General features: G+C 38.1%; 1 protein-coding gene across 8 annotated transcripts; it reads right to left on the bottom strand.

Moving 5' to 3' along the window:
* Positions 1–871: 871 nt before the first annotated feature.
* On the bottom strand, positions 872–14,943 carry LOC308699947 (uncharacterized protein). 8 transcript variants are annotated; one of them, XR_014031241.1, is made up of 6 exons: positions 14,880–14,936; positions 13,829–13,909; positions 13,443–13,697; positions 7,055–8,344; positions 3,778–3,862; positions 872–3,015 (listed from the first exon to the last, which is right to left on the bottom strand). XR_014031241.1 is itself a non-coding variant. In XM_081381149.1 (5 exons), the coding sequence occupies exons 3-4, from the start codon at positions 13,498–13,500 to the stop codon at positions 7,062–7,064; spliced, it is 1,341 nt and encodes a 446-aa protein (XP_081237275.1). In that variant the 5' UTR covers positions 13,501–13,697; positions 13,829–13,909; positions 14,880–14,936; the 3' UTR covers positions 3,538–3,862; positions 7,055–7,061. The 8 variants fall into 8 exon arrangements, 4 of the variants coding, with proteins under 4 accessions (XP_081237275.1, XP_081237273.1, XP_081237276.1 ...); XR_014031242.1 differs by lacking the exon at positions 13,829–13,909; XR_014031243.1 differs by lacking the exon at positions 13,829–13,909 and having other exon boundaries at positions 872–2,994; positions 13,443–13,692; positions 14,880–14,934.
* Between the last annotated feature and the right edge of the window lie 5,678 nt (positions 14,944–20,621).

Below are 20,621 nucleotides of genomic sequence, written 5' to 3'. Positions count from 1 at the left end.
GAGGAAGGATTTCTATCAATCTGACTAAGCCAATTTACTTAAAATGTATTATTTAAAATTCACAATTTTCATCACATAATTTCATTATGTACTGTATTTTGTTTTCCATATAAAGTCAAATAGTACTTTATCAATCTCTTTACAAATGTGTCTATTCAGATGCAAAGCCATTGCTGTATAAGTCGGTCTAGAAATATCCTCAGCCTTTGTAATTAGATCTCTCTTCCTTAAAGAAAGATCTCCCAAAAGCCATTGATTTAATTTCCTTTTCGCCTTTTCAACAATTGGGGTGAAATTTAGTAAACACCTTTTGTGCTGATCTTTAGTAATGACTATTCCCAAATACTGAACCTCATTTTTTCAAGGGAATACCATAATACCCCACATAGCAAGCAGTCTTGTCCCGAATGTGTCCTCAATCTGGCACTGCTGGCCTCCTGTGGGCAATGGCATGTCTCCTGTCAGCTGGAGCTGGGCCGTGTCGTGTGTGGCAATAATGGCACAGCATGATCACGGCAAAACACATGACGGTTGAATGTTGGTGGGAGGAGTGTGATCCAGATCAATCCAGTGATCATCTGATCCAAATCAGGATTGTGACCTTGGGTCATATAAATGCACTTTCCCACATAGGATATGTGATCTGACCCAGCTCTGTCCCACAGAACCCCTTTTCCCTCGGCCCACATAACGAAAAGAATGACGGCCCTGTAGTGGCCCAGATCTGGATCAAAGACAAGGGCCACACAATGACCATTACTGGCCCAAGTCTCCGCCATTTAATAACCCACAACTGGCCATGCACTGGGACAAAATTGAAATAAAATCTGTTTAATCTACTTGGGAAAACAATTTCAGAGCAAGTCAGAGTAAAATCAAATGTAACAATTTATTATGTCAGGTAAATCTATCATGCCAATTTCATCAGTTCAAGGATAACAAATACAACAACAGATAAAATTTGCTACGTGGGAAGAAGCTTCAGAACATTTCTTGATGGCCATAATCTCACATTTAGCAAAATATACCAGATGCCCTTGAACATTTCCAGATTAATTCAGTAGCCACAGAAATCTGGTTTTGGTTTTGAATGAAGAGTTTAGTGTCATCGACTAAATGGGTTTTCTTTATTTCTCTATCAGTGATAGTGATACCTTTCATTGGACTTGATTTAATATGAGAAGAAAGCAGCTGACTCGCTAATAAAACAGAGGTATGGAGAGAATAATTCACAAATCAAATAATTTACAAAAGAGATCATTTACAACCTAAAATTCTCAGGTAAAGTCTGTTAAAGTGTGGGACAATGATGTGTGGTGTTTTGCAGAAGTGTTTTGAATATACCAAGTGGGAGGTTTTTGGTGTAGACATCAATGAACATGTTGACTTCGTTACTGATTATATAAATTACTGAGTGGATACTGTCATTCCTACTAAGATCTTTAAGGTCTACCCAAAATATAAACCCTGCGTGTCAAAATAATTAAATATCCTTATTAATAAGAAGAGGAAGTCATACAAAAACAGGATGTGGTAACTCAGAGGTGCATATACAGAAGCAGATTAAAAGACAAATACACACACACACACACACTTCCTGTGTTGTTACTGTAACAATGTTACAAGGACGTGAGGAGCTAGAGATGGCCAATCAGCTTAATTCATATTTCTGTCATAAGGGAGATGGTAATGGTGTCTCAGTGAAGCCACCATCACCTATGACTACATCTTTTGCTGGTTTTGATGATTATGAAGAAGTGGTTAGTTAGTTCTTTTATAAATATTATTCCTGTAAAAGGCCAGGTCCAGTTATGCAATATGTGTTATGTTTTAAAACACTGTGCGGTTCAGTTAGCACCAGTTTTTACTGAGATTTTTAGAGTATCTTATAATTCTGGTGTTGTTCCTGCCTTATGGAGAACTTCTGCAATAGTTCCAGTGGCAAAAGTTTCAAGACCTTTAGGATAACATGATTTTCGACCAATAGCACAAACATCTCTAGTGATGAAAAGTTGAGCGTTTAGTAAAAAAGTACATCTCACACTGTAGATCCTCTGCAATTTGCATATCAGTCCTTTAGGGGGATAGAGGATGCCGTTTTAACTGTATTACATCTGCTGTTTTCACATTTAGAGAAACCAAAGACTCATGTTAAAATCCTATTTGTGGATTTTTCATCAGCTTTTAGCTCAATTTTCCCAAGTACGTTAGTAGATACCCTGGCAAACGAATTCTCACTAGACAGTAATGTAAAAAAAAATAAAAACATGTCATTCAGCTCAGTTTAGTTCTCATTTAATGGTGTCGATGCAGGCAGATCAATAATATTGTTGAATATTAAATTATATGTCCCAAACTAAGCAAGCCAAAAGATAAAGGCAAAAATGGCGACAGTGGCAAGGAACCAAAACTCCTTCAGTGACAGATATGGAGAAAAAAACCTTGAGAGAACCCAGACTCAGTCGCTCAGTTCTCCTCTGGCCATCGAGAGAACAGTGTATGATTATGATCCAGGCAGCATTACAGGTCAGAAGTCAGATTGGATCAGAACATTCAGAATATTATCCAGTTCCATCTGGTTGAAGATCGGAGTCACGGGTATTGAGACGAGTTTGTTGAGGATGAGTGCCGATGACTGTCGTGTCATGTCGTCTTCGCAGAGAAGAGTCTAGTTGACAATCTCTGCTGACACTTCAGGGATGCGCTGTGGTCGTGTCTAGGCGCAGGTCTTCATGTGATCTGGATACGGCCCGGCTGGCTAAATAATGCGTTGTAATTTAATTGGCTCGGCGCCAACCAATAAAACGGCTCATTTGAACACCCCATTGAACAGCTCATTTGTGGATCCATTCTGAAAACAAAAACTCAAAGTTCAAGTTCCTCCTCATTGAAACGCCTCAGAAGACTCGACGGTGAAACTGAATGATGGAAAAGACGGCGTGAGCAGTGACGTCATCGGCCTCCAACGGTAGATGATCAAAGACGCGCCAAATACTGTTCAGAACGACAAAACACCTATAAACATCAACATAATCAGGGAACACTTTAGAATACGGTTCATTCGTTAATGAAAATCTACACAGAAATAAATGAGCAACACAATATTAACAATCTAGTAACTACTATTAACTAACAAGAAACTGATTAATGAATTAGTAAAGTAATAGCTCACAGAATGAAAGTGGTAGTTCACTATTAACTAATCAATAACTATTTTTTTAAAGCTTCCCAGAGAACTACTGAACAAGTTTCATAATTCAGGCAAAACTAATCAATAACTAATGCAGGACAAATGACTAGCACTACATTAACATTTTAACTGCTATTGTAAACGAATACACAAGGTTATTTACATTATTAATATTTAATAGCATAGCAGACTTATGATTTGAGAAAGCTTTCAGTAATTAGCCTATGCTGTCATATAGCAATAATTAGCTAGCTCATATATACATATATATATATATATATATATATATATATGTGTGTGTGTGTGTGTGTGAATATCTTGTGAATGATTAGAAGAATCTCAATTTTATATAAGGCAAGGCAAGTTTATTTATATAGCACATTTCATACACAGTGGAAATTCAAAGTGCTTTACATAGAAGAAATTAAAATAATAAAAAGAAAAAAGAATAATTAAAACAGTTTAGAAAAATAAACTGTTATAATATAAAATGTCAAAAATCAAAAAAGTTCTTGAAAAAAATCTAGTGAGCATCAGCATGTTCTTCGGCATGATGAGTGAATGAAGAATAAAGAATAAACCCCAACCTCTTTGTTCTTCAGTATCATGATGTTTCATTCTGCAGGTTCTGGATCACTGGCGTTCTCTCCGTCCTCTCCTTCCAGATGCTTTCTGGTACTCAGGAAAAAATAAATAAATAAATATTGGATTAGATCACATAATCCAGATTTGCTGACAGATTGAATCTCGTCGCAGTGTGAACACTTGTAAGGTTTTTCTCGAGTGTGAATTGCCTGGTGCAGTTTTAAACTTGAATGGAATTTTTTTGTATTACTTTTTTTTTTTTTAAATAAATAAATAATTTTCAACCCATAGTTTCAGGAGTTTTTGTTCACAAAATCTTGATATTAAGTTTTAGGTTGATATAACTATATATTGCCAAGTTGACCAAAAACAGCTTCAACTCTTCTAGGAAGGCTAGTCAGAATGTGAGACTGATACTGGTCCATTGAGCTTTGATTATGGGGCGTGTTTCAACCGAACCAGGAAGGAAAATGCCTCTGCACTCAACTGGATAGACCTACAACCAATCAGAGCAACGGATTAAGTTTTCATTCATGTTTCCGATCGACAAATTCCTTGATCGCGGTTCTCTGTTCCTCTTTTAAAATTAATGCGCTGTCGATATCTTCTATAACAGACGCAATGGCGGAATCTACATATAATGTTTCATAAACAAAGTTCGGGAGGAGCACGTTCACATAATCAATCCAATCAACTTGTCATCAAACACAATGTCTACCCTATCAGCATGAGAGGAAGCATATATGTATTCACTCTGTCAACTCACTTAACATTCCTTGACAGTTTTCAGCATCCCTCCACTCACTCTCAGCTTGTCCTTCCACAGCCAGGAATACGGGGGGAGTACTTTGGGTTCGGGCCGAATACCGAGCCCGAGCCCTCTCCTCAGACAGCACACCAAATATGCATTTATTCTATCTGACTTATTTGTAAGTGTGAACTCGTGAAATCTCAATTCTCCAGTGGCAGTCATATTTGTTGTTAACGAATTTAACCCAAACGCTCGTTGATGACGTGGATGATTACGTTGCTCATCTGTCCATCATCGTATAAAGCCCGCCCTGACAATTTGATTGGTCCGAACAATTTTTTTTCGGGCATAATAGCTCCTCAACGGATCGAGTCCAGACCGAACTTCCCGACCTAAAAATTTTGTGGGCGGGGCGAAGTTCGGCTGGCATCCAGGCTAATATATTGCCAAATTGACCAAAGAGGAGTTGTTGGTATTTAAATAGTTTATTTTTTACATTCATGTTAATATTACATTGTCAGATTTGTGACATTACTTTTTATGTAATGCTAAAACACTGCTGGTCACTTTCAGAAGTTGTAGTGAGGCTTTCTTTTCCAAAAAGAATGTGAAGCATTTATACTATATTGGCAAGTTTTGGGACGTCTGCCTTTACATGCACATGAATTTTAAGGATATCCCATTCTTAATCCATAGGGTTTAATATGGAGTTGGCCCGTCTTTTGCCGCTATAACAGCTTCAAGTCTTCTGGGAAGGCTTTCCACAAGATTTAGAAGTGTGTTTATTGGAATTTTAGACCATTCTTCTGGAAGCGCATTAGTGTGGCTCGTAGTCTTCGCTGTAATTCATCCCAAAGGTGTTTTATCAGGTTGAGGTCAGGATTCTGCAGGCCAGTCCAGTTCCTCCACACCAAACTCCCTCATGTATGTCTTTATAGACCTTGCTTTGTGCACTGGTGCACAGTCATGTTGGAACAGGAACATCCCCAAACTGTTCCCACAAAGCTGGGAGTTGTCTGTAATATCTTTATATGATGAAGCATTAAGAGTTCCTTCCACTGGAACTATGGGGCCAAGCCCAACCCCTGAAAAACAACCCCACACCATAATCCCCCCTCCACCAAACTTTACACTTGGCACAATGCAGTCAGGCAAGTACCGTTCTACTGGCAAACGCCAAACCCAGACTTGTCCATCGGATATCCAGTCAGAGAAGCGTGATTCGTCACTCCAGAGAACACATCTCCACTGCTCTAGAGTCCAGTGGCATCCCACACTTTTCATTGCACTTGGTGATGTAAGGCTTGGATGCAGAGCTCGGCCATGGAAACCCAATCCATGAAGCTCTATGCACTGTTCTTGAGCCAATCTGAAGGCCACACAAAGTTTGGAGGTCTGTAGCTATTGACTTATTTTCATGGCCTACCACTTCATGGCTGAGTTGCTATTGTTCCCAATTGCTTCCACTTTGTTATAATACCACTAACAGTTGACGGTGGAATATTTAATAGTGAGTAAATTTCACGAATGGACTTATTGCACAGATGGAAACCTATCACGGTACCACGCTTGACTTCACTGAGCTCCTGAGAGCACGACCCGTTCTTTCACAGATGTTTGTAGAAGCGTCTGCATGCCTAGTGCTTGATTTTATACAACTGTGGCCATGGAAGTGATTGGAACACCTTAATTCAATGATTTGGAGGGGTGTCCCAATACTTTTGGCAATATAGTGTATATTTGTTATACCATTTTCATCTTTTAAATCTTTTTAAATAGCCTGGCAAGCCAGACCTACATCAAGATGTTAGGTCTGGCAACTCACCATAGACACGGCTCAATCCGAGGGGCAGGATAAACGGCTGTCTTTCAAATTCCCTCTGCACCCAATAGGACAGCGCTTCAACCAACAAGAGCGTTTTCCCAACAGCAGAGCTAACGTTAGTTGATAGATTCAACTTCTAAATCAGGCCGGCAAAACAAGGGAACACATCTTCCTTTTTTAAGAATGACTTAAGTGCCGTTCTTTGCTCTTTGCTCCAAGTCCTCCAGAGTCGCGGCCAAAGCCAACTCGAAAGACTGTTCACCAGAAGCAGCTCTTTTTTGTTTTCAAGTAACGTTAGCAGGGAACTGTCATAACTCTGTCGTCATCATGTTAAGCCCGCCCTGCCTACTCCATACATGACGTGATTGGCCTGACCCAATTTAGGTTTTTCCAGCACGAAAGTCAACGGAGAGTTGCTAGACTACCCTGGCTGCAAAATAATTTTTGCTGCCACTAGGGTGCGTCTAGATTTCTAGGCTAATTTTTAAATATAATTTTAATTAATTTTACACACTTAAAGCAATACCGTATAGCATATTGAATATTGTATTATTTAACAAGGTATCGTATATCGCATTTTTGTTTTAATATCACACAGCCCTATGTTAGATCAACCAACAAAATGTCATGACGCTCATCCTAGCTGATAAGAAACTAACTTACACAGAAGAGACTGAGTTTCTCATAAAGATGAACTACTTACCGTGATCTTAGACTGGTGATGTTGTTTCTCCTCTGCATGGATCTTCATGTGTTTTTTCAGGTGACTTATAAAAGAAAAAAATCATTCCACATTGATCACACGTGTGCGGCTTCTCTCTGCTGTGGATCCTCTCATGTGTTTTCAGTTCTGCTGAGCGAATGAATCTCTTGTCACAGTGTGAACACTTGTAAAGTTTTTCTCCAGTGTGGATCCTCTCGTGTGTTTTCATTTCTGCTGAGCTACGGAATCTCTTGTCACAGTGTGAACACTTGTAAGGTTTTTCTCCAGTGTGGATCCTCTCATGTATTTTTAGATATGATGACTGATTGAATCTCTTGTCACAGTGTGAACACTTGTAAGGTTTTTCTCCAGTATGAATTCTCTGGTGCAGTTTTAAATTTTCTGCTGTAGTAAAAGTCTTCTCACACTCAAAGCACATGTACTCTCTCACACCAGAATGAATTCTTTGATGTGTTTGTAAACTATACAGCAGTGAAAAACTCTTTCCACATTCAGAACATGAATGTGGCTTCTCCTTCGTATGAACCATCAGGTGTGCCTTCAGGTTTGATGCCCTAAGAAATGATTTTTCACATTGATCACATGTGAACGTTTTCTCTCCAGTGTGGATCCTCATGTGAACCTTAAGGTGTCCTGATTGTGCAAAACTCTTGCCACATTGATCACATGTGTGAGGCTTCTCTCCAGTGTGGATCATCATATGGATATTAAGATTTGTTTTTTGTGCGAAACTCTTCCCGCACTGATCACAAGTGAGCGGCTTCTCTCCAGTGTGGATCATCATATGGATATTAAGATTTGGTTTTTGTGCGAAACTCTTCCCGCACTGATCACATGAGAACGGTTTCTCTCCTGTATGAACTCTCATGTGTTGTTTAAGATTACGTTTGTCTATGAAACACTTCCCACACTGATCACATGTGAACGGCTTCTCTCCAGTGTGAACTCTCATGTGACGCTCAAGATGATGTTTGCGTGTTAAACTCTTTCCACACTGAGTGCAGGTGAAAGATTTCTTGGCTCTTCTTTTCCTTAAAAATGTCTGTTTAGTCTTTGAGCGACTCAAAGGTTTTTCTCCAGGTTTGACATGATGTTCCTCCTCGTTCACTTCACTCAGTTCTTCACTCTCCTCCTTCACTTCACTCAGTTCTTCACTCTCCTCCTTCACTTCACTCAGTTCTTCACTCTCCTCCTTCACTTCACTCAGTTCTTCACTCTCTTCCTTCACTTCACTCAGTTCTTCACTCTCCTCCTTCACTTCCATCAGGTCTGAAATGAAAGAAAATGTTTTAATTTTCAGCATATCAAAATAATTAAAAGAGAGAAATATAAAGTGAAAGGACATAAAAGTCTAAGTGGTATTTTGGCTCATACCTTCATGAAACACACAGATCTTAGAAAATGGCACATCATTATTCACAGCAGATTCTCCCGATTAAAATATAATCTATTGCGTTGATCACGAGATATTCCTCATAGAGGAACAGTTTTTAAAATGCCCATTAGGGGCGTCAAGGGCTAAACAAAAAGGCTTCCGTTGTTCCAAATACTGTAAATTTTGATTACTTTACGAAATCACCACAAAATCTGATCTGGATGCAGCTCACATGTAGGAGAACTTCACCAAAAAAAGTGTCCTTCCTGAGATATTGCATGTCAATTAAGAATTTAAAATAATAAGAAAACAATGTTTTCTTTTATAAGCAGTTTCTCAGGATGAGAATGTCCAAATATGTTTTTGTTTTTTTATATATGGTCTAAAGGTTTGAAAAGTGTCCTATCAAACGATACCTCCCTTTTGACTCTCCTTGCTTTAGTTTTATAGAGTTATGAGTCTGTACTTTAGTGAATATCACTCAGACAAAACAATTCTTAAAATGTCTTCAGGGCTTAAACGTCTAAATCATTACCGCTAGGGTTGGGAACCGAGACCCGGTTCCAATAGGGAACCGGTTCCGACGTAAACGGTAGTAACCAGACCGAATAAGAACGAAACTTTCGGTGCCTGATTTCGGTGCCTGACGTTTTTTACCGCCCCCTATAAAACATCTCGCGGCACGAATGATCCAATAATAAAACATCTCCAGTAAACCAGCAGAGCCAGCATTAATTTAGTTCGTTTGTTAAATAAGAGGCGATCTAGCGCTGAAATGCGTTTTTTAAATCAAGTGATCAAAGTGCTCGTTGCCGCTGCGATCAGTGGCGCGGATACAGTGTTTTCTCTTGTGGCTCGCGCTCACCGCAATGTCACTCCGACATGCGCTTCGTTGCGGAGATCGATCTATTTATGAGGCGCCGTCTATATGATTATGTGCGCGGAGAGTTTGTGTGTGTGTGTGTGTGTGTGTGTGTGTGTGTGCGCCCGCGTCTCAGATGAGTATGCGCGGAGAGTTCCGCGCGTCTCGTGTGTGTAGAGTTTGCGTGTTTGTGCGTGAGCGACTTTAGATGTGATGTTGAGCATTTCATATTAGTTTGAGCATTCAGCAGTATACATGTATGACTACTTAGTAGGCTAGGCCTATGTGTATGCAAGGGTTTCATATGTGCGTGAATGAAGTTTGATTTAAAGGGATACTCCACTTTAAAATGAAAATTCTGTCATCATATACTCACCCTCATGTTGTTTCAATTCTTTATGAATTTCTTTCTTCTGCTGAACAGAAAGGAAGATATTTAGAATAATATCAGTAACCAGACAGTTTCGTCTCATTTACTTCCATAGTATTTTTTTTTTCCTACTAGCCTATGGAAGTCAATGAGACCAGAAACTGTCTGGTTACTGATATTATTCTAAATATCTTCCTTTCTGTTCAGCAGAAGAAAGAAATTCATACAGGTTTGAAACAACATGAGGGTGAGTACATGATGACAGAATTTTCATTTTAAAGTGGAGTATCCCTTTAAGCCCTAGACGACGCCTATCTATTCATTCTGGTGAAATCACAAAATATAATGGACACAAAGTGTCCCTGCTTGATATACAACCACTGATGAGCATAATCATAAAAAATAAAAAATAAAAAAATAAACTATGAATGCGGATTAGAACCCAAAACCTCTGACATGCCTGACTAAAGTTCAAGTTCAGCTGCCAGTGTTCCTCTTCGTGTTAGTCTAGTATTTTTCGGCTACATCAGTAGCCTTTTAAAGGGCACAATTTTTCATTTAATCAGAAAATCTTTTTCAGAAAATCACACACACACACACACACACACACACACACACACAGGTATTATTTTTTTGATAAAGTGTGTGCAGTTTAGTTTTGTTAAGTACCGTTTCAAGAACCGTTGAAGCACCGGAACCGTTTGAAAAATACCGAGTAGGTACTGGTATCGGATAAAACCCAACCGATACCCAACCCTAATTACCGCTGTGTGGAGATTATGATGACAGAAGTTCTGTGTAAATGCACAGATAAAAATAGAGCTTTGTATGGTTGGACAAATACACACTTTGTATTCTGTTTGTTTCACAGAAGAATAGTTGCACATGTTTTTGAACGCACAGTAAAGTGTAACACACCATTTTGTTCTGTGCGTTTTACAAAGAAATGAGTGCCGAGTCTTTATTATAACCAACAGGTAATTCATAATCTAGATAGAAAAAAACATTAATAATTCTTGGCATTAATAATAATTGTTGACACACACACGTATATAGACATAAATTGTAAGAATATGACTAATACTGATAAATAAACACTAGGCCTATGAGGCTAAATGATTAAATATCCCAAATAGGGCTGAACGATACATCGAATTTTCATTGTCATCGCGATGAACTCGCGCGATGAACACATTGCAACAGACAGCCTGACACAATGAATAACGCCTGGTTCAGATTACAAGATTTTTGTGTCTGTTACCATAGTCACGGTGTCAGATTACACGATTTTGACTCCTAAAATCTTGTCGTGTCATGGACAAGAAACATGTCAGACTACACGTTGCTTTCCGACCAGTCATCGCGTGCCGTCACACGCACACATTCACTCGCAAACATTCACTCGCGCGCACACACACACACACACTCACTCACTGTCCCTCGCTCGCTCACTCACTCACTCGCGCTAAATCGCGTAATCTGAACCAGGCAGGTAATAAACATTTGACCTATCACGCAAATAACCTATTAAAGCACTAAGACATGGGAACAGTATAGCTAACATTCACATTTGAGTATTTATCGCAAGTCATAACGTCATCATCGCAATATTAAACAATGTTATATCGCACATCGCAACTTTTCCTCATATCGTGCAGCCCGAATCCCAAACTAGTTTTTGTTAATACAACATTCGCATGAGCCACCAGTAATTTAAAAATGTATAAAATAACACATTAAGTGGCATTTTGTGGTTATGGAAACAACATTTACCAGGATGAATACACAATACTGACAAGAACGGTTAATGAAACATGGAAACTGCTCCTGATGAACAGAATGAACATCATACCTGCAAGCAAATCCTTCTCAGCGAACATGAAGACTGAAGTATCAGTAACGTGATTTTTTGGTATTTTACTTTCATTTCATGACTTGCTAATTTACAACGTAACGACTATGCATGCTCGTAGTTTCTTTTACACATTATATATAGTGAAGTGATATACAGTGCGCAGCGCCACAATTGTGCGCGAGGCTTTATTTCGGTGTACACTTTGGTAGTTCCTATATTGCGCTGGGTTCTCTGAAGTAGTCGTGATTCTCCTCTCACAACATAACATGCTGAAGGGGGTAGGGCTGGGCGATATGGCCAAAAACAATCAGCACGATGATTTTTTATATCGCGTTCTCGAGCCACCAGGCACTGTTTTGTGCAGATGAGCGGACCGGAGAGCGTTGAGTGTTTTCTGTTAGAACCGTGTCGTGTTACCCCTAAGTTAATAAATAATGATCTTTGATTGAGTGAATCAATCAAAATTAACTTTAGCTGGAAAATAACTTTATTCTAGAGCTGCTGTAAAGCCAAAACAACCTCTGTTACTGTAATTTTCCTATTATCACTGTAAAGCTGCTTTGAAACCATCTACATTGTTAATGAAGGTGACTTGACTTAAGCACGTAGAATAATGTAGATGGACCTTTTTCGTAATCTATATTTGAACGATTACATAATCGTGACATCCGTAATCATAATTAGAAATTCAATTAATTGTGGTCACTGTTCTTTTTTTTGTGCTGTTGCTGGTCAAGCAAATGTTTGTGCTTTGTTTCTGTTAGATATAATTGTAGGTATATTTATTAAAATACTGATATTGTGGTCTATAACACCGCCCCGAACATCCCGCTGCCCTGTATCTTGCGATCTCATTGGCTGTAGGTCATCGCCAATGTCGTTTTCAGTCAGAACACATTCACACAGCAGGATTATGAATCACCAACAGCTCCAGATATTTAGCATGCCAAATATCTCACATGCGTCGGCGACTCGTCAGCGATTCTCTCAGATCGCATCTTTGATAATTCACACTGCCTGACTGTCACTCACGTGAACGATTTGCCTATGATTTCGGACACTTGTCGGTGATCTCACAAAACCTATCGGCGAGCGAATATCGGGCCTAAATCGTTCAGTGTGAACTCAGCATAAGCTACACTGGAGTAGCAATGTTTTTTATTCAGGTGGTTTAGAAAGTTTTTGTTTTCCTATTCAAGTGAAATTACAGAAATTACAGTATTGAAAACAAGTGTTAATCAGTTCAGTTCAGTGATATTGCTGTAACTGTCAAAAACAGAAATAAAACAATAAATAAATAAATATTGGTTCTGTATATCGGTTATAGGGGACATAACCATGCAAATAATCGGTATTGGTTATAAAAAAAATTATAAATAATATTTTTAAAAATCTGTATCGGTCGATCACTAATTATCTGGGCTCTTTCTACTGCCTGATGGGAGGACAATAAAATAATCTCAATCCATTTTCTCTGTTTTTACACAAACTGTTCAGTGTCAATCACATTTATCAACCCTGTTACCAAAGTTACTGTGAGAAGAATTAATAACTTCTATAATTTGAGAAATAAAACTTTATCAGGAACTATAAATCAAATTTTGCTCAATTTTGGAAAGTTCATACAATTTACTGTTTATAGAGAGAGAGAGAGAGAGAGAGAGAGAGAGAGAGAGAGAGAGAGAGAGAGAGAGAGAGAGAGAGAGTGAAATGTAAAAAATGTTGGTAACATGGATGCAGAAAATGTGAACCAGATTTAAATGTAAAATAACAGAGATATAATTAGTTTGAAAACCTGTTTACCATTTCACAGTACTGTTTATCTAAAAGTGATAATGAAGTGCTTGAATGTTTCTAACATGAATGTTCTTTAGCATCATGAATGAATGAAGAATAAACACCAACCTCTTTGTTCTTCAGGATCTTCAGTGTGTTTCATTCTGCAGGGTTCTGGATCACTCATGTTCTCACTGTCCTCTTTAATAAACTCAGTCTTTGCAGATTTCAGCTCTTCCTGATGCTCTGATGCTCGTCTTCACTTGTAGCTGATGGGAATATTCCAGCATTTATTGGAGAATTGCAGTGGGAGGAGCTTCACTGATCATGTGAGTGATATGGGAGGAGCTTCAATGATGATGAATTACAGTGGGAGGAGCTGATCTAGCAAAATCAAAAATATATCAGTTACTGAGTTTGTTTTTATGCTCATGGATAACAGAATATAAATAGTGTAAAATCTTCCATGTATAAACAATGGTAAGAAAAACAGTTATAAGCATAAACAGAAGTACATCTACAGATTTGTCTCCAACAAATCCCCTCAGTCTGCTGACACCAATGAAATGAGCTTTAAGTGTCAATGTACAGGAGATCTGAAAACAACAGCATAATAAATGAGGTGAAAACAGGAACTATTGTCATGAAATAAAGAGTGTTTTCAGCAGATCTGTTAATATTGATGAGCCTCAGACTATCAACACTCATTCAACAAGCCATTCAGGATCATCAGCAGATCATCTCACTTGTTTGCTGTTAGAAACACATTATTTGAGTCAGGAACTTAGGATACATGATAAAAGCCTGTAAAACAGCTATATTGAAAGACAATACTCTTATTTTTCACAATATGAAACATCAATAACGCAAACACTGTTGACAATAACTATAACTATTTAATAACTAGCCTACATTCATTGCAATAATGTAATTAGATCATTAACATGATACAGTTTTGTGTGCAGAAACTGACAATGATCATAAAACCTTTATTAAAATAAAGAGCACCACAAAACAATAATGTTTAAACATTATTGCACTATGTACAATGTCAAACTGTATTCATATATATATATATTATTTTTTGCATGTATAGGTTTAAATTGTCTCACGTGGCTCCCTATAGGCTCAATGTAAAGTATTTAGCGGTATCTTTTCCAGTCTATTTTAACAATGCAAAGTAAAGAAATACCAAATTTAATCCAAAGATGTTAAGAGTAAATAAAACGGCAGCAGCAACACTTGATATCGAGTCCCATTCCCCTCACAGATCTCAAACTTTAACTTTTGACTTGACATTCAGTAACAGTTCTCACTCAAACATCGAGACAATCACACAAACGAACACAAAATCGCTCAGGTCTGAATGAACTCCACATATTCTCCTCATGCTCGCTGCTGCTGCACTAAATGTTTATTTCAGTAGGAAGACGCCAGAAAAGACGCACAAGTATCGCTGTGATCGATGAAAACAATACAGAAATGAGTCTGTCGCTTAATCAAACTGTATAAAGTGTGTTTGAAAGTTGTGTAAATATGAGAAATACCGTACACTGCTTTCCTCACCTCAGAAGACTCGACGCTGTGTGTGTGTGTGTGTGTGTGTGTGTGTGTTTGCGCGCCTTGAAGTGCGATTGCGTCACAGCGGCGCGACGAAGGAAGTCGCAATTCAAAGGCTGAACCCTTCTTTTGGGGGTAGTTTTTTATTACTGTTAACAAAAAAGAAGAGTTACAAACACTACTATGGAAGTAAAATAATCTCAAATGTTTTTGAAACAAAAAGCCTGTTGAATTGCACTACTTGAAAAATAATAGGCATTGCATTAACCATGCTTGCATTTTAATGCATTGTATTTTTAGGGCTTGCATTTTTATGGGCTGAAATTCAACATGGTTGAATATTTAAGCTGTGAATATTTCAATTAAAAACATTTCAAACACATTTTCATTATTAAAAATTCCATAATCCATATTCACCTTTCATATTTCACTTCCAAAATATTCAAACTGTTTAAAAATACAACCTATAATATTCAACAGGCAATTTTCGGTCCATTTTATTTCGCTTCCACAAATTCACTTCCACAAATTCAGTGGTTCAAATTCGACAGTAAATTCAACGGAACTGCAGGAAAAACAATAGATTATCGAGCATACTATCCATCTGCTGTTAGTCAACCTCACCAGCAGGGGGTGCAAAAGCACGTGTTGTTGACGAAGACGAGCAACAGTTAGAGCAAGCCATTCATTCATAAAATGAAAATGATTAGTATATGCGGAAAAGATGATAAAGACACAAAAGCTGTGTTTATGTTTCATTCAATAACTTCATTGTTACATTTTGTAGCCTACATGTTATCAGCTTTCTCTACCTACATGAACAGGATTATAATCGGTTTCCCTCAATACCTCACACTCAAGGATTCCCGGGCAAAACGCTATGGACTAATACAGTGATATGTAAGACCAAACTCGCACCTTTATGGGGATGTAGGCTACTATGGACTAAGAATATGAACGTAACGCGCAAAGTTTCATGCAGAGCGTTTCGTGATATACTGGCATAAAATCAACACTTGATCATTAACACTTTCTTTTCTCTTCTCTCTCTCTCTCTCCACACACACACACACACACACACACGTGGATAAAAGCGTCTGCTAAATAAATGACTAAATGTAGCCTAATAAATGTAAAATTGGCTTGACATTTGGACATTCGCACATTTAGGGACCGTCTCAAAAGTTGCATACAACATTGGCATACACGTTTCTAACTTCAATAGCAAACTTTAATTTATTTGTATAAATATCAAAAATCCAAAGGGTGCGCATTATGGCTGGCACCACATGAACACTTTACAGTTGGTTTTATGACTGTAAGTCGTTCTATTCAAATGATATTGAAATTTGAAACGTGTATACCAAAGACGTATACACTTTAGAGACGGTCCCTAAATGTGCGAATGTCAAACGTCAAGCCAACTTTATGCCAGTCTATCACTGGGAAACGCTCAGCATTAAACTTTGTGCGTTATTCTGAGTCAATCTGCTTGCCTGCGAGTTTGGTCTTTTATATCACTGTAATTAGTCCATTAAGCTACGTTAAGCGTTTTATATGTCCAGCAGGGGAATCCTGACGTTTTGAGGGAAACCCTATAGCTTGCATGCAGCACATCGCCACAATATAAAGTTAAGGCAACTAAACAACCAAGAGAAATATACGTCAACCTCAAAAATGTAACATTGGATCTGCGTATCCGCATCGGGGAATAACATTATCTTGTTCACGGTAGAGAAAGATGATTGTAGGCTACACAGGGAAAGTAACCGTGAAGACACTGAATTTAACATACAACCGCCGTCATAATAATCACAAATACACTTACATTGCTGTTAAATGAGTTTAATGAATGAATGGCTTGCTCTAACAGTTGCTGGTCTTCGTCAACAACGCTTTTGCACCACCTGCTGGTGGGATTGACTAACAGCAGATGGATAGTATGCTCGATAATCTATTGGTTTTCCTGCAGTTCCGTTGAATTTACTGTCGAATTTGAACCACTGAATTTGTGGAAGCGAAATAAAATGGACCGAAAATTGCCTGTTGAATATTATAGGTTGTATTTTTAAACAGTTTGAATATTTTGGAAGTGAAATATGAAAGGTGAATATGGATTATTGAATTTTTAATAATGAAAATGTGTTTGAAATGTTTTTAATTGAAATATTCACAGCTTAAATATTCAACCATGTTGAATTTCAGCCCATAAAAATGCAAGCCCTAAAAATACAATGCATTAAAATGCAAGCATGGTTAATGCAATGCCTATTATTTTTCAAGTACAATTCAACAGGCTTTTTGTTTCAAAAACATTTGAGATTATTTTACTTCCATACACTACAGTATACAAAAAAAACACAACAAATGTAACACTAGGGGGATTAATGTACAACTACATAAACACATTGACACACAATACATTTTCAAAGTTTGAACTGCTTTTTTCTTTATAAAAAATCGGATCAATATAAAGCTCAATTACTTTCTTAAATGATGTAAAACATGTTAAATACAATGTATTATAAACCTGACTGTGCTTATCTCTGTAGTTCTCCAAAAGACCAAATAATAGAAGTTTCCAAAACAACACAAATTGGCCATCAAAGCTCGGAGTGATAAAATCAGAAATATTTTGCCAGAATGGTTTTACAAATGGGCAGAGTCAAAATACATGAACTACAGTTTCAGCGCAACTGTCGCAAAAAAAGTGCATTTTAAATCAGTCACAAAATTGGTTGTGAATTTCACAAAGTTTAACTGGGTAAATTCTATGTATAATTTTAAATGATTAAATCATTAACTTTGTTTGTAATTAAATGTTGATTATAAGCCAAACCTGTTTGAAATAACGCTCTTATGCAGTGGCGCAAAAAGTGGGTATGCGCTATATGCGGCGCGGGGGGGGGGCAACACCATGGGGGCGCCAAAGTGATGGTAAAAATAAAATAAAAATTAATTATATTTAATTTATAATTGTGGGCGCCAAAATTGGTTGCTGCATACCTCTCTGACACTGTTGCGCCCCTGCTCTTATGGATCTGTTTTGTGAGTTAAGGGAAATAAATATTACCTATAGAGCTCGGGATCGTTGCGTCACGCCGCAATGCATTGTGGGAATCACGGTACGGAAGTAAGAGATTGTACTGTATAGTAGCGTATAGTAGGCAGTAGGTAACGTTGATCATTTGGTCATTCATTTAGGTTATTTTCTGGAAAATGGTTCAGTATTGCTGTATTGTGAACTGCTGTAATCGGTCTCATGATCGACAGGGCAAACGCCTCATAAATCATATTAGTTTTCCCTATTTTCGTCGAATGGCTTGGGTCGCCGCTGGTCGTCAACCGGACGAAAACAGTGGATTATTGCACGTATGATAAATTACTCCTGAAGTGTAACAAACCCGCATAGACAAGCTTCGTAGCTCACAGAATCTGACAAGTGTACGTGTGTGTGTGTGTGTGTGTCACTACTGATGCTTGGTTAACGGTGCGAACGATTGTTTTCTCCGCGTTTACTTTGTAGATCTGCAGATCTTGCACTCATCCATTTGTGAACTGCAAGTGAGCCTCCAGTGACAAGTTTCTACTTTTCTAAAAGTGTCTACTTTTAAACAAACAATTCAAAACGAAAGAAAACAGACAGCTCTCTGCTTATGTAAGTTAATCCGTATGCAATTTGCATTTCTCTCTGGCGCGTTCACTTACAGCAAAGATCGCCAATCAGCATCGTCAACCTCATCTTTGCAGCCAAATGTGACAAAATAAAAAACATTTGTTTATTAAACAATTAAAATGTGTGTGTGAATGTTGTTGCCGAGGGCACAGGAAATTGTAAATCCGGTTCTGGATCGGAGATGTAAGCGCTACTCCACAGACCAGGTAGGAAAATATCAGGGAAACTGAGGCTTGGTATTAGCCACCTCCAGACTTTATTCATAGGGATCAAATCTTTTTTTTTTTTTTTTTTTTTTTTTTTTTTTAAGTAGCGTTGTTTGGCTTCATTATTAAGTTTGTCAGTATACGGTATAGCCAACTTTTTTTGTCACGGCCCATAACTTTTTCTCTTTCTTTCTCGGTGCCGGTGGAGACCGGTCGGCTACGCTATTACTTTATTCCGAACACTTCTGCGTTGCCTCTAAAATGGCCGTGGTTACCCACAATGCATCATTCCATAACGTCTACGCCCGAGCTCTATTAGAACTTACTATAGTAGGTGGGGATACAAATACAAATTTCAGGAGATATTGCATCAAAACATTTGTATATTCCCCTGTAACAGGAATCCTATAATGTGCAAAAAACTCACTGTGAGTGAAAAGAAAACCATTTAAATTAAATAACTGGGGCCTGTACCATGAAGGTAGCTGAACAAACTCAGGGATACAGGATTAGTTTTGAGTTGACAAAACCAAACCGATGCAATCAGGCTTTATTGGTACCATGATGCAGCTCTTCAACTTTCTCTGTCAACTCAGGCTTTGATCCTCAAGCTATGATTACTCCACGCGCGTGTGCACATAAAAGAGTGACGTCGATACTGAACAACCAATCGCGGGTAGAGCGAGAGCGATATATTTTTTACGCGGAGGAGCAAGAGATAATCATTCATTATTACGATGAATTTAAATATGTATTTCAAGCTCGAAACAATACGGTCTCTGCTGCCAAAGCAAGAGAAGACTGTTGGAGAAAGATTGCTGATTGTTAATGTGTAAGTTAAACAAATACGTTCTATATTTGTGTAAAATTATTATATGTATGTGTAGCCTATGTGTAATATAGCCTATTTTTATAATGTATAAAAAATGTGCATGTATGTACTAAGAAAGATTAAAGGGTAAGTTTGGTATTTTACACTTAAAGCCCTGTTTACAGATCGTTTCTGATGAAATAGAACGGTTAAGATTAAAATTTGGACACATGCCGCTGTCCCGGGAATTTTAGGTTTCTTTCGCTTTCCCCAAAACCTCTAGTGCACTGGAACAATCCTTCATAAAACGCATTCAACTTTCGTTTACAAAGACGTGAAACTCACCGAGTGGTCAGGGGTGTTCACTGATATGCTCACACAAAAATCGCTGCAAAATATGCTTTCCAACAGGTGTTTTACCATTCGTTGTAAAACTGTGGATCTATTTTTCCAAACGCCTCTCACCCGTAGATTCTTCCGTTGAGAGCTTGAATAAATGACACTCCAGCCCAGTTGGTGGCGATGCACCTTTGCCAATTGCAAGCAAACCGCTGGCATTTCATTGAATACACAGAAGAAGCAGAAGAAGAAGCGGCGGAGTAATACCGTACCTCACACAGCACATTTTATACAAGTCAATGGAGGAGACAAAAACTACGATAAAACCTGTTGGAATGCATCTTTTGCAGCGATTTTTGTGTGAGCATATCAGTGAACACCCCTGACCACTCTGTGAGTTTCAGGTCTTTGTAAACGAAAGTTTAATGCGTTTTATGAAGGAGTGTTCGAGTGCAGCTATACACCCATTCTAGAGGTTTTGGGGAAAGCGAAAGAAACCTAAAATTCCCGGGACAGCAGCATGTGTCCAAATTTTAATCTTAACCGTTCTATTTCATCAGAAACGATCTGTAAACAGGGCTTTAAGTGTAAAATACCGAACTTGTCCTTTAATATTCATTGATTTTTTTTAGATGCAACCCCAACTCCAAATGTTCTTGGCAGCAGATAAAGACAAAATATACAAATATAATTCAAAGTGGTGAGTATTTACCACA

The sequence above is a fragment of the Scardinius erythrophthalmus genome, assembly GCF_964197995.2.
Source record: "Scardinius erythrophthalmus genome assembly, chromosome: 1".
Taxonomy (NCBI): Eukaryota; Metazoa; Chordata; class Actinopteri; order Cypriniformes; family Leuciscidae; genus Scardinius; species Scardinius erythrophthalmus.
The sequence above is the reverse complement of the archived record's forward strand: the minus strand, read 5'-3'. Positions and strand labels throughout refer to the sequence as shown.

Excerpts from the sequence above, each read along its gene's own strand:
- LOC308699947 (XM_081381147.1), bottom strand. The coding sequence starts at position 13,500 with ATGAGTGATCCAGAACCCTGCAGAATGAAACACACTGAAGATCCTGAA. Across the intron at positions 8,345-13,442 it reads AGATCCTGAAGAACAAAGAG|ACCTGATGGAAGTGAAGGAG; the intron begins GTTGGTGTTTAT and ends CTTTCATTTCAG.